This window comes from Lissotriton helveticus, chromosome 9, assembly GCF_964261635.1.
Source record: "Lissotriton helveticus chromosome 9, aLisHel1.1, whole genome shotgun sequence".
NCBI lineage: Eukaryota > Metazoa > Chordata > Amphibia > Caudata > Salamandridae > Lissotriton > Lissotriton helveticus.
In genome coordinates this window covers 223,933,055-223,948,027 of record NC_136070.1, presented here as the reverse complement: position 1 = coordinate 223,948,027, position 14,973 = coordinate 223,933,055, and the positions used below count along the sequence as shown (strand labels likewise).

At 51.8% G+C, this 14,973-nt stretch overlaps 1 protein-coding gene across 7 annotated transcripts in view; it reads left to right on the top strand.

Annotated features, from left to right (window-relative positions):
- Positions 1 to 14,973, top strand: part of MIA2 (MIA SH3 domain ER export factor 2) — a 626,403-nt gene that overhangs the window by 244,068 nt on the left and 367,362 nt on the right. For all 7 annotated transcript variants that reach the window (XM_078659761.1, XM_078659760.1, XM_078659759.1 and 4 more), the window contains exon 9: positions 6,866 to 6,954. In XM_078659761.1, the coding sequence (XP_078515887.1) occupies positions 6,866 to 6,954 (89 nt within the window). The remainder of the gene's footprint in view (positions 1 to 6,865; positions 6,955 to 14,973) is intronic.

Sequence of the window (14,973 nt, the reverse complement as noted above, 5' to 3'; positions counted from 1 at the left end):
ATCCCCAGGCGTCAGTTTGGATCCGGAAACATTTGCGTAGCAGTACCCCTGCGCGTCTCTAGGCGTCGTCTGCGGCTCCGCGTCCGTCGTCGGCGCCGGGATGACATCGCCGGAGTACTTAGACGCTGCCCTCGCGCGCTGTCAGTTCTTCTTTTTTCCGCGCCAGCAAGCGCCGATCTGGAAAAAGTGGTACCCTTTAGTCATTTTTTGACTAAACTTTTTCGATCCTTTTTGATCTGTTGCCGACTGCAACCGACTGATGTCAGTTACCGACCCCCTTCGCCGGTGCCTGTATTGCTTAGGGGCCGACCACGATGACAAGTCGTGCCCCGACTGCCGGGCCTTGACATCGAAAGCTAGGTGGGAGCGGTCCCTTAAGCGCCTCGAGCTCCGTCAGTCGGCCCCGCGCCGCTCGAGGTCCCGGTCCAGGAGGAGGTCGAGGGACCGGTTGCGGGGCCGGAGTCATCACAGCTTTGCGAGTCGACACCACTCGTCGGGCTGCAAGTCCTCAGATAAGCGGCACAAGAAGTCGAAGAAGCGACACCGCTCTTCTGACTCCCCCTGACGCTCGCGCAACGCGGGTTCGGGTGACTCCGCCGGAGCCGCAGGCGTCGCGGCCTGCTCCATACCCGCCAGTCCCTGGGCAGAACGTGACGCCGGAGGAGATCAATGCCTTCCTCATGGCCATGAGGTCGCTCACTCCTCCGTCTGGTTCCGCGGTGCCTTTGGGCCCCGCGGTCCCGACAGGGAGCCCAAGCGGGCCGGGTGCTTCGGCCCCGGCGCCGTCTGTGACTTTGGTCCCGACGCCGCTAGGCCCTGCCGGATCCGGGTCGCCGCTGGTCGACCTAACGACCCCTCCGCTGGCGTCCGCTCCTAGGGTGTTGCCCCGACGTCGTCCCCGATTTTCCCGCTACAGGTCCCCCTGTAAATAGGAACGTGGCCAGACGCCACCGCCCGGCCCTGGGTGACTCTTGTTTCCTGTCCACCCACCCCACCCCGAGAGCTTGGTTATCCAGGCCTCCAATTCCCAAACTGCATTCCCGACAGCTCCCCCTGATCTGGAATCTAAAAGGTATGAACAGTACGGAAAAAAGATGTTCTCCTCACTTAGTTTGGGGTTGCGGTCGGTCAACACCGCTTGCCTTTTGGGCCGTTATACCCACTCTCTGTGGGACACGGTCACGGACGTGCTGCCACAATGCCCGGAGGAAGCCCAGGTTAAACTCGCCCAAGCCCTTGCGGAGGGGCGCGATGCTGCACGGTATTCTATTCGATGTGGGCTGGATACCACGGACTCGCTAGGCAGGGCGATTGCAACGACGGTGGCGGCTCGCCGCCACACCTGACTGAGGTCCGCCAATGTTTCGGCTGATGTCCAGAACACCCTTATGGACATGCCGTTTGATTGCCGTCGCCTCTTTGGCGACAAGGTAGACAGTGCGCTTGAGCGCTTTAAGGACTCCAGGGCTACGGCCAAGTCCTTGGGCCTGTCGGCCCCGCGCAGCAAACTGCTGCCTTTCGCTCCTTTTGTGGCCAAGGAAGGGGCGCCCCCACACGTCCTGCCATCCACGGGCCGCAGACTAACATCCAGCGCGGTGGCGGATGTGGTAACCGCCGTGGCGGTGCCAGGGGACTACGGCGAGGCCAGTCCACATCCACTCCCGCAGCATCCGCCTCCAAGCCCTCCTAGTCCGAGCTTTCAGGCCCATTTAACGCCAGTGGGGGGCAGGGTTCGCCATCACCTCCTCGACTGGCGCGACATCACATCGGACAGGTGGGTGCTGCAAATTGTCCGAAGGGGCTACTCCCTCCACTTCAAGACGACCCCTCCAGCCATGCCACCGCAATACCACCGCGTGTCGGGGGATCACTTGCAACTTCTGCAAGAGGAAGTTACGGCCCTCTTGGCCAAGGGGGCCATCAAGCGCGTTCCTGGGCCAGAAGTAGGGTGTGGTTGTTACTCTCACTACTTTCTGGTACCCAAGAAGGGCAAAGGGGGCCTAGGTCCTATCTTGGACCTGCGGAACGTCAACGGCTTCCTCCGGAAGGGGAAATTCAAGATGCTGACTCTGGCTCAGGTCTTAGCTGCCCTGGACCCGGGAGACTGGATGGTAGTGTTGGACTTGCAGGACGCTTATTTTCACATCCCTGTCCTGCCGGCCCACCGGCGCTACCTGCGGTTCACGGTAGGCCATGAGCACTTTCAGTTTACCGTGCTCCCCTTCGGCCTTACCAGCGCCCCTCGTGTGTTCATGAAAGTGATGGCGGTGGTCGCAGCTCATCTGCGCAGATTAGGGGTGTCAGTCTTCCCCTATATTGACGACTGGTTGTTTAAGCCGGGCTAGCCCCAGACAGTCTTCAGCCACCTCCAGACTACGGCCGACCTCCTACACCTGCTGGGGTTCTCCATCAATGTGCCAAAGTCACACCTTTGCCCCTCTCAGAAGCTCCTCTTCATCAGAGCGGTTCTAGACTCGGCGCAGTTTCGGGTTTATCCTCCCGAACAGCGGGTTTGGGATATTCAGGCTCTGATTCCGATCTTTCAGCCTTTATCCCGAGTCTCGGTCAGGTTGACGCTGTGGCTTCTGGGGCTGATGGCCTCCTGCATCCTTCTGGTGCATCACGCCAGGTGGCGGATGCGGGCTCTGCAGTGGGACCTAAAGTTTCAGTGGGCCCAGCATCAGGGCAACTTGTCCGACCATGACTTGATCTCGGAGGGCACTGCAAGACAGTTGCAATGGTGGTTCACGGACCGCGATTGGGTCAGCTGCAGATCCCTCTCCCTTCCCCAACCGGAGCATGTAGTTGTGACAGACGCGTTCCTCCTGGGCTGGGGGGGCCACATGGAAGAGGCGGAAATCAGAGGCCTCTGGTCTCCGGCGGAGTCCCGGCTCCACATCAACCTTCTGGAGCTGCGGGCGATCCGGCTTGCACTGAAGGCATTCCTCCCCTCTGTCCGGGGGAGTGTGGTGCAGGTGTTCACGGACAACACCAACGCCATGTGGTACTCCAACTAACAGGGCGGGGTGGGGTCGTGGACCCTATGCCAGGAGGCTCTGTGTCTCTGGCAATGGCTGGAACATCAGGGCGTGACCCTGGTGGTTCAACATCTGGCAGGTTCCCTGAATGCCCGGGCGGACGAACTCCGCCGTCGGTGCATGATGGTTCACTAATGGCGTCTGAACTCGGACGTGGCGCAAGGTCTCTTTCAGCAGAGGGGAGAGCCTTGGTTAGATCTATTCGCCACACAAGAGAACGCGCAATGTCATCAGTTCTGTGCGTTGGAATTTCCAAGGCGGCACTCGCTCGGAGACGTTTTTCGTCGCGAATGGAGCTGCGGTCTGTTGTACGCCTTTCCGCCTATACCACTTCTGCCCAGAGTGCTGAAGAAGATCAGGCGCGCCCGGGCCCAAGTCATCCTTGTGGCTCCGGACTGGGCACGAAGATACTGGTATCCCGAGCTACTCAGCATGTCAGTCGATCCCCCGATTCGTCTGCCTCTTCAGGAGGACCTTCTGTCGCAGCAGCAGGGGACGGTCCTCCACCCGAACCTGTCCAGCCTCCACCTCCATGCGTGGAGATTGAGCGGCAGCAGTTGAGGCCATTTAACTTGCCTCCTGAAGTCTGCGATGTGATTCAGGCAGCCAGGCGTCCCTCCACAAAATCTGTATACCTCTGCAAGTGGAACAAAATTGTGGCATGGTGCACAGCAAAGGCTGTGGATCTCCTCTCTGCCCCCCTTTCTGAGGTTCTCCTCTTTCTTCTTTCTCTTGCCCAGCAGGGCTCTGCTCTGGGCACTCTTAAGGGCTACCTCTCTGTGCCATTTCTGCCTTCTTAAGGCCCCCTGATCAGCCCTCTCTTTTCAAGTCCCCAGTTGTAAATAGGTTCTTGAAGGGCATCACTCATAGGTCTCCCCCTGTTCTTTTCATGATGCCTCAGTGGGACTTGAATCTTGTTCTGACTTATTTGATGTGCGCTCCCCTTTGAGCCACTTCATAACTGTCCTCTTCATCTTCTCACTCTTAAGACTGCATTCCTGGTTGCCATCACCTCTGCCAGGAGAGTGAGTGAGCTCCAGGCTCTTTCTTCTAAACCTCCTTTCCTTTCTGTCCATCTGGACAAAGTTGTCTTACGGACACGTCCCTCTTTCCTGCCCAAGGCCGTCACAGCCTTCCACATCGGGCAGTCCATCATCTTGCCCACCTTCTTTCCGCCTCCGCATCCCTCGAAAGAGGAAGAGAGGCTCCACCTTCTGGACCCAAAACGTGCGCTCATACTATCTGGATCGCAGACGCCAGTTCCGGGTGGGTGACCAACTCTTTGTTGGTTACGTGTGCTCTAAGAAGGGACGGTACACAAACTGACCATTTCTCGATGGGTCGTTTTGTGCATCAAGGCTTTTTATTCACTGGCTAAAAAGGAGCCTCCTGTGGGCTGCGTGCCCATTCCACTCGGGCCACGGTGGCTACTACTGCCCTGGGTCGGGGAGTCCCCTCGCAGGACATCTGTCAGGCAGCTACATGCACACGTTCGCAAGACACTACTGCCTGGACAGCCAAGTCCGGAGAGATGGCTTTTTCGGCCGTTCCGTTCTCCAGGACTTTCTGGTGTGATTATTGGTTTGCAGGCCCACCTCCGGGGTTGGTATGGCTGGGGTATCTATTCTAAGGTAAGGAATCTAATACTAACCTGTTTCTTTCAGATGCACAAGTTACTTATCTTCGGGAACGATATATCTGTAAGAAACAGTAGTTAGTATTAGATTCCTTCCTGCCCCACCCATCCTCCCCGTTCTGCGAACCGATATCTAGGGTTAAGGTCATCCTTTTTCAGGGCCCTAGTTTTATGGCACCAGTGTTAGTTTTTATCATTGCTCTGCGTTTCTGGCTGTGTATAAGAACTGACGTCAGCGCGCGAGGGCGGCATCTAAGTACTCCGGCGACGTCATCCCTGCGCCAACGACGCCGACGACGGACTCGCAGACGACGCATAGCGACGTGCAGGGGTACTGCTACGCAAAAGTTTCTGGATCCAGACTGATGCCTGGGGATATTCTAAGGTAAGAAATCTAATACTAACTACTGTTTCTTACAGATATATCGTTACCGAAGGTAAGTAACTTGTGCGCCATGCACGGCCATCTGGCAGGCTCAGCGTGCAGTTGCTCTCCCAGGTCCTGGCCACACTGAGGGAGACTTATTGACTATATCAAAGAGTCACAAAACCAAAATCTAATAAAAGGGGAGCCTATTTGCTTTCTCAAGAGGTAAGCATATTAATATACATTAGCAGATCTATAATCTTTCTCCAAAATCACATGTGTAGGACAGTAATTCAAAACTTATTATTATACACATGTTTCATAAAGCTTTAATAAAAAAGCAATTAACAAGTCTGTGAATCTTTCTCTTAACACTTTGCATGCTCATGACGAGCTGAGCTCGTCATGAGGCACGGTGCTCCGGTGCTCATGACGAGCTCAGCTCGTCATGAGCACAGGAGCGCAGTGGCTCATGACGAGCTGAGCTCTTCATGAGTATGCGGGCGCTGTGCGCGCCCCCCTCACCCCCCCAGCACAGCGGGGGAATTAACCCCCACAGCGAAGGGGTTAACATTGTTTTTATGATTCCATTTTGTGGGCTGAAAAATATTGAAAGGAAGACTGCCATTTAAAAAAAAAACCAACATGTCTGAATCTTTCTTTTTATAGCCCACAAAATGCAATCATAAAATCAATCACAAGAGGGTCTTGCATCCCAGCTGAAGAGCACAGAGCTTCAGCTGAGAGTGCTTCTAAAAAATATGGTAAGTTCTCATGGGGTCATGGATTTAATGACATAGGAGACATACTGGTTTATTTTTTTAATGTTGCCCGGGCTATTTTACTTCCTGCAGCCCCCACAACATTAGAAAAACGCTTTGGGGTGACCCAACCTCTTCTAGGGGCACCACAAATATAGAAATATTGTATAAATAAATATTAAAAACACCCTAGGAGATTATGGGGATCTCCTTCCTAGGAGCAGTGAATATTAAGAGTGTCTCTTCCTTCTCATTTATTATTCATTTTTAAAATTTATTTTGGGTCTCCCGGTACAGTTTATGTGCACACTTAAGTTAACATACTTTTAAGTCCAGTTTCTTCATTAAGTATCTAAAATGAATTATTTGTTTCTCATGTTAGCAGTGGGGCATTGACTGCATTGTTATTGGACAGTCTGTCAGCCCATTTCCCATTTTTTAATTCCATCTGCTGCTCTTTCCCACTTTGGGTATTTGACTTTTAGACAATATGTGCAAGGTGTAAATTTTATCATGGACTTGTAAGTCAAATATGCTTTGAGTACAATCAAAAAGAAGTCTGATTCCTATGCCAAGAAATAATTTTCTCATAGCTAGGCTGTCAGTTCTGTGCTTTGCCTGTTAAGACTGCCTGTGCAACTCATGTGTTGGTTACACAGCTCTAAAGATGTCCAGTCTTTTCCTGTGGTAAATACTGTTCATTCTTTAATGTAGCAGCCACACTCAATCAATATTTGTCTTAACTGGTTAATTGAACCAAACTTCTCAAAGGTCAGCAAGCCTTCAAAGGCTACAGTACTCTAGATAGCTGCTGCTTCTGAGTTACAAAATAAATGCCGCATAAGAAAGCAAACGAGGTAATACGTTTACCATGTGTTGTCCTGCTTTTCTGTTAGTTTTTTCATTTTGTAGTCCCACAATGCTTAAAAGGTCTTGTGGTCAAATTACAAAAGTAAATATCTATCGACTTAGACCTTTAGAGTACTGAACTACAGCTTTGTGTCCAGCATTCTTTGTTTGCAGAAGGCCTTATTAATTTCTAAAATGTGTATTGTATTTTTAGGAAGAGAAAAAGAACTTGCAAGTAAAGTTGCAGAGCTAGTAGAAAGCAAATGCAAAGAACTTGAACAACTTAGCATCTACCAAAAGCAGGTGAGTCATTATTGGACAGTTTTTCTCATAAAGTTGATCTTGAAAGCTTGTGAACTGGGTTTATCTCGTACCTCTTTCTAACCTATACCAGTTTTTAAGCCAGCAGCTGCTTCTGTTTGCAGCTGTGTCTGTTTGCAACATGCAGCAATGCTAGTAGCATATGGTGAGATCAATATAGAGGATCCCATTTTGCGACCTTCACGAACACCTGCTTATCTCTTGCCAAGTGTGATTTACTCAGTGGGTCTAGGTTTAAGTAAGGTTGAGCCTGTAAGATGGTTGGGCCTTCTCCCACCACCTATGTATGTGTAGGCAGTGAATGATGAACCTAAAAGGGGGTGAAACCTTATCCCACACTAGGGTGAAACTGACCCCAACCGTTTTTTCATTCTTTAAATGTTATGGTAGTGTCATACTGGGGGCTATCTAATATATTTTACCTTCTTCTATATTATCATCCCTTGCACACCTTTATTGCAGCCCCCTTGTTTTGCTGACTCCAAACAATTGGCCGTTTTGTGCCATTTTATTGTGACCTGTATCAGTTAGTCCATCTTTTTGTGCTCTGGGTTATTTGTCTGTTGCATAGCTACATCTGAAAGCCACAGTTTAAATTGTCTGTAGATGCTGTTTATATCAGCTGGTAACGTTCCCATGTCTTATCTTATTGGCCCTGTAGATGTCCTTGATGCGTGGAAAAAAAATGCTGCCTGCCTCTTACAATATTTGCACTACACTTTCCAACTGCAGCTTCCCATAATCCAACATCCAAGCAGGTGAAATTGAAAGTCCCTTTTGAAAGGTTGATCGTTGCTAGACATAAGCACTGAATTTTCTGTCACTCGCTTATGATAAAATAATATAATATGTATAACCTTTCCTTAGAAGGCCAATTTTCGAAACAAGAAAACAAAATACATGATATATATTTTTTAAAACTTGTTTTTATTAGGCACTGGTTCCGCGTTATCAGTAACAATTGTCTTGCATGTATATTCACATCCACAATAGTTGTTTCATTATACTAGATTAATGACAACATCACTTTTTTCCTCGATCTCACTACCCGTGAGGCTAGTTACACATTTTTTTTTTAACGAACAGTGCATTTTTTACTTGACTGAATCATAAAAGAAGAGAAAACCAATAAAACAATAACGATAATCAAAGTAGGGAAGCTGGAGTCCCCCTTTCTATCCCCTCCCCACCCCCTTGGCAGCGACTGTCAGGTGTTACTGTTTTCTAATGCGGGTAATCTGGCAATGTATCTGTGAGTTGTTTTGTGATTCATGTGTTTATGGTGTGAGAGGACGTTACGGTGTTGTTGCATTAGCCGGAGAAGTGGGCCCAGTGGAAAGTGAACTATGCGTGCTTCCATTCTCTCCCTGAGATGTTACTGTAGACGCTGCAGTCATCATTTGTCCCCAGTCCGTCCAGGAGATCGCTCTCCTCATTCTCATCTGATTGTACTGCTCTGAGGCAGCATTCTTCAGCCACCCCCCCACTCCCGCAGGTCATCCCTCCATTTATACCATTTGGAAGGGGCCAAGTGTATCTAGTGGATTTTTATCCACCGTTTTGCTAGGACCAGCCCTAACCGTGCAAATTTGTATTGCATCCTATTCCCTTTCATGGGTGCTGGACGTATGCCCAAAATGCAGTGTTTTATGGAGGGGTCGATTCGCACGGTTGTTGCTGTGCGAAGGTATTGCACCACCTGGTTCCAGTACTGTTGTAGCCGTAGAGAGCTCCAGGTCCTATGTAAGAATGTGGCGGGATCAATGCCGCAGCACGGGCACGCTGAAGATGACCCTGGGATGAACCGTGCACGTCGTTGTGGGGGCAAGTACGTGCAATGCAAATAATAGAACTGGATGAGTTTGAACTGCGCATTACTTTTATAAAAATATATTGTATTGAATTTTGGTTTGACACACGTTCCCATACTGTCATCAATTTAGATTACATAACATACATTACATAGCCATCTGGTATTTAATTACATTCAGGTTTTCTTAGTAACTCAGTTACAGTCTTGGTATCTTCAAATTGGTTGAGTTCATTCAAACTACTCCCCCCAACCTCCCCCCCGCCCCCCACAAATACCCCTCCCTCCCTCGCACTGCACGACATCGCAGACCCTGCCTTCCATTGTTTGCCACTTTGCTCTATTAATCTTTAGCGGGCTGTGTAGTCTTCATGTCTACATCTCCTAGTCATGTTTGGTCCAGTTCGCGTTGCTAATTCTGTGGCCCATTTCCTCCAGGTCCCAGCTCTGGGTCAGGTTCAGGACCCTGTTTTGGAGGCTCCCCTGTCTGGATACCGCCATTACGGAGGTGTTGCCAGATTCTTGACCATTACGTTTCATCTCCTCCACCAGTGTCTCCCATGCTTGGGCCCTCTCTATTCTGCCTATGCCTCGTCTCGCATTTCTCATCAGGATGCTGCTCTCGCAGCCCGCCCATCTCTTCACCCTCCGCCTCCACCTAGTGATGCTAGAGCCATCTGGTGCCTGCCACCTGCTGGTGATTTCCCGCGTGGCTAATATGAGGCAGGTCCTAAAACTTGGCGGTAACTTTGGTCTTGGCCGTTTGCTGGAACATATAGAAGCGCGCATTACTTATAGCATCTGCTACCTGTGCCTGAGCTCTCCTCCATTCGCCATCCGTTAGTGGGACCGGCAGGCCCTAGTCATGTTGAGATTAGACCCCTGGTCCTCCTTTAATGATTTATATTTGCGTGGGTTAAGACCTCGACTCGAGCATGGGTCTAGCATTGTCGTCACTGTGCAGGACTCATGCGGCTCATTAGGGAATATGGTCCACAGCTCATACGCAGTGCATGATATTTTGGCATACTATAGGAAATGCCCCGATGGAACCCTGAACCAGTCCTGAGCCACCTGAAAGGTCACAAACGTACCATTCTGGTATAGAGATCCCCTAGTCTCACACCCCCCCTCATACCATCTCGAAATATCCATGGTCTCCTGGATATTTTGGAAACCTTTCAGCCAGCGGAGAGACAGTGTGCTAGCATACGGGGCCTTTCGGAGAACCGGTCTTACTGCTTGCTCCCAGACTAATGTAACCTGCCAAATTATATATGGGCAATCTTTAGGAACCCTAGAACTCATCATTAGGAACCGCTGCAATTACGTCCCATCGTTCCATATCCCTAACAGGTTTGTCTCGACTGTGCGTTCCCCCATGAACCATTGCGCAGCATATTGCAATAGTACAGCCATATAATATAATCTTAAGTTTGGCAGTCCTAGGCCACCTCCATCCATGTCCAATTTGAGTGTTTCCAGCTTGGCCTTGCTCCGCTTACCAGCTCATACCAGGGAGGTCAGGAGATCATTCAATGTGTCAAATATAGACTTGGGGATTTTGCTGAAGGAGTTTTGGAGTATTTAAGGCAGCGAGGCAAGAGCACCATTTTGGATACTACCACTCTCCCCATGACCGACAATGGCAACCTGTTCCAGCACGTTATCGATGCCCTCAGTCCAGTAAGGATCTTCCCGTGTTTAATTCAAACTGGTATTCCGGCTGATGGGCAATCTGCATTCCGAGTTAACGGAATTGATTGCACCTCCAGTCCATGCCAACTGTGGGAAGATTGTGAGGTGTTGCTCGCTCCAGGGCAGCAAGCGGGAACAGTATGGATCTGAAAGAGACACGTTAGTGATAGATTCCTTACCTAAGAATATCCCCAGGCATCAGACTGGATCCAGTAGGTTTTGCTTAGCAGTAACCCTGTGCGTCAGTAGGGGGCGTCCTGCGGCTCCGCGTCCGTCATTGGCGTCACCAGCGCCGAGATGACGTCACAGAGAGTACTTGGGCGCCACCTATGCACGCTGACGTCCGTTCTTTCTTTTTCCGTGCCAGCAAGCGCAGATCCGGATTGAAGCGCAGATCCGGATTGAGCACGTACCTTAGTGACTTTTGGACTACTCTTTTGAGACTTTTGTCTCCTCTTTTTTTCTCCTGGTGCACCTAGGGATGCCCGGCTTTAAGTCTTGTGGGACGTGCCGCCGTAATATGTCGGTGGCGGACCCCCACGATGTGTGCCTCTACTGCCTGGAGACAGATCACGACTCCCTGGCCTGCCGGGACTGTCGAGCCATGGCCCCCAAAGCCTTGTGTGAGCGGCGGCGGAGAACGCAGGAAGTTCGACATTCGTTGAACCGTCGCTCTGGGTCCAGGGGCCGTTCCCGCAACCGCTTGCGGGATCGGAGCCGTCGCTCCTCGGGCTCCAAGTCTTCGCCCTCAGATTCCGGTAAGCGACGCCATAAAAGGAAGTCGAAGAAGCGTGTTCGCTCTCCGACGTCCCCCTGTCGCTCCTCGGAGGCGGACGAGAGGGACAGGGGTTCAGTCCCTGCGGCTCCTCTGGAGCCTGGGAGTCCTACGGATCTACCCGCCATACCCGGGTCTGTCGGCGACTCTCGAACAGGTGCAAGAGTTTCTTGCTGCCATGAACTGCCTTTTTAGGCCCCGGGATCCCGCCGGCGCGCCTTCGGGCCCTGCGGTACCGTGTCCAGATCCTGTTGGCACGGCGGCTCCACCACTGTCTCCGGCCCCGGCGACACAGGATCCTGCGCCGCTGGCTCAGGCCTTGGCGCCACGAGGTGCAGCGCTGCCGGCTACGGGGCCGCCCTCTGCTCCACCCCAGTTCCAGGACCATTTTGTTCCGGCCTGAGATCCGCATTGGTAGGCGGTTCCGGACGGCGCCGTTCATCCCTTCACCGGCTCCGGCTCTGTCGCCGCGATTGGCTCCCTCTACGCCAGAGGCGGACGACGACTGGGACAGGTCCGAGGACCCTCTTGCCCGGCAGTGTGATTCTGAGCAAGATTGGGTGGACGACCTGGTAGATGCAGGCGAACTCTATGACGATTGGGTCAGTGGCAGGTCCCTCTCCCTTCCCCAACCGGAGCACACTGTGGTGATAGATGCGTCCCTCCTGGGATGGGGAGGCCACTTGGGAGAGGCGGAGATCAGAGGCCTCTGGCGGAGTCCCGGCTCCATATCAACCATTTGGAGCTGCAGGCGATCCGGCTTGCACTGAAGGCATTCCTTCCCTCTGTCTGGGGGAGCGTGGTGCAGGTGTTCACGGACAACACCACCGCCATGTGGTATTGCAACAAATATGGCGGGTGGGGTCCTGGACCCTATGTCAAGAGGCTCTGCTCTTCTGGACATGGCTGGAACATCAAGGCATTACCTTGGTGGTTCAACACCTGGCTGATTCTCTGAACGCCAGGGTGCACAAACTCAGCCGCCGGTGCATGATGGATTGCGAATGGCGTCTGAACTGGGACGTGGCGCAAGGTCTCTTTCTGCAGTGGGGAGAGCCTTGTGGTTCAACACCTGTCTGGTTCTCTGAACGCCAGGGTGTACAAACTCAGCCGCCGGTGCATGATGGATTGCGAATGGCGTCTGAACTGGGACGTGGCGCAAGGTCTCTTTCTGCAGTGGGGAGAGCCTTGGTTAGATCTATTCGCCACCAAAGAAAACGCACGATGTCATCAGTTCTGCGGGTTGGAATTTCCAAGGCGGCACTCGCTCGGAGACGCTTTTCGTGGAGTTGCGGTCTGTTGAACGCCTTTCCGCCTATACCACTTCTGGCAAGAGTGCTGAAGAAGATCAGATGCGACTGGGCCCAAGTCATTCTTGTGGCTCCAGACTGGGTTTGAAGAGTATGGTATCCCGAGCTACTCCGTATGAGCTACGATCCTCTGATCCGTCTGCCTCTTCGGGAGGATCTTCTGTCGCAGCAGCAGGGGACAGTACTCCACCCGAACCTGTCCAGCCTCTACCTCAAAGAGTGGAGATTGAGCGGCGACAGTTGACAGCCTTCGACCTTCTTCCTGAAGTCTGTAATGTCATTCTGGCAGGAAGGCGCCCTTCCACTAAAACAATATACGCCTGCAGATGGAACAGATTTGTGGCATGGTGCACAGCAAAGGCTGTGGATCCCCTTTCTGCCCCTCTTTCTGAGGTTTTTCTGTTTCTTCTGTCTTTGGCCCACCAGGGCTCTGCTCTGGGCACTATCAAGGGCTATCTTTCTGCTATCTCCGCCTTTCTAAGGCTTCCTGATCATCCGTCTATTTTTAAGTCCCCGGTTGTTAACCGTTTCCTCAAAGGCATTGCACACACACGTTTCCTCCTGTGCCTTTCATAATGCTTCAGTGGGACGTGAATCTGGTCTTGACTTATTGTGCGCTCCCTTTGAGCCCCTTCGTAACTGTCCCTTACGTCTTCTCACCTTGAAAACGGCCTTCCTGGTAGCTATCACCTCTGCCAGAAGATTGAGTGAGCGCCAGGCTCTTTCTTCCAAACCTCCTTTCCTTTCTGCACTTCCGGACAAGGTGGTTGTAAGGACCCGTCCTTCTTTCCTGCTAAAGGTTGTCACGCCCTTCCACATCGGGCAGATCATCACTTTGCCCACCTTCTTTCTGCCTCCGCATCCTTCCAGGGAGGAGGAGAGGCTCCACTGTCTGGAGCCAAAACATGCGCTCGCTTTCTATCTGCAGCGTACACAACATTTCCGGGTGGATGATCAGCTCTTTATTGGCTACGTGGGCGCCAAAAAAGGTCGGGCTGTGCACAAACGGACCATCTCCCGGTGGGGCGTTCTGTGCATCAAAGCATGTTTCTCCTTGGCCAAGAAGGAGCCTCCCGTGGGGCTGCATGACCATTCGACCAGGGCAACTACAGCCACTACTGCCTTGGGACGTGGCGTTCCCTTGCAGGACATTGGTCAGGGAGCTAAGTGGGCCTCGATGCACACGTTTACGAAGCATTACTGCCTTGACAATGTGGTCCGGAGAGACTTCTTCTTTGGCCGTTCTGTGCTCCGTGACTTTCTGGTGCAATCTTGTTCGCAGACCCACCACCGGGGTTGGTATTGCTGTGGTATCTATTCTAAGGTAAGGAATCTATCACTAACGTGTCTCTTTCAGATGCACAGTTACTAGAGACATTAGTTAGTGATAGATTCCTTACCACCCCACCGATCCTCCCCGTTCTGCAAACTGATTACTAAGGTTAAGGTCATCCCTTTTAGGGCCCTAGTTTTATGCACCAATGGTCAGTATCTTGCATGGCTCACGTTTCTGATGCGGAAAATCGTGTACAGAACTGACATCAGCGCGCATGGGTGGCGCCTAAGTACTCTGTGATGTCATCTCGGCGCTGGCGACGCCAGTGACGAATGCGGAGCTGCAGGACGCCACCTACTGACGTGCAGGGGTACTGCTAAGCAAAACTTTCCGGATCCAGTCTGACGCTTGGGGATATTCTAAGGTAAGGAATCTATCACTAACTAATGTCTCTTACAGATATATCGTTACACAAGTAGTAACTTGTGCTTTTCTGACAATTCGGAGGCTAAAGGAAGCCCCAAATGCATCTAGTATTTCCCAATCCTCTGGGATAGCCCCTTCCGGCTCACTCACATATAGAAGAGCATCATCTGCATACATGGACACCACATGCGTACAACCGTCCACCTCTATACCCCATGGTTCCATATCCCTACACAATCTTACCGCCAGAGGCTCCATGGCCAGATCGAAAAGCAGTGGGGACAGTGGGCACCCCTGCCTCGTGCCCCTTCCTATCTCTATGATTTCAGACACCTGCCTCTCATTCCGCACTCTGGCAATCTGTTTGCAGTATAGCAGTTTGACCCAGGCTATGAACTCTCTTCCAAACCCCATTCTCTGCAGTACTTCCCAGAGATAGTCCCATCGGAGAGTACCAAAGGCTTTTTCAATATTCAGGATGACTACTGCCGCCCTGAGGTCTGTGTCTGCTACCGAGTGCAGGACGTGTGATAATCTGCGTAAATTCATGTGTTCCTCTCCCTTGACCAGTAGTTTAGAGTCCACTCCCAGCATGGACAGAGGCCTATATGCAACCAGGTCGTCTGGGTTTCTGTCAGGCTTGTGTAGCATGACAATCTGCACCGCTCGCATACATGGGGGGAGAATTCCAGCCTGTTTAACCTCC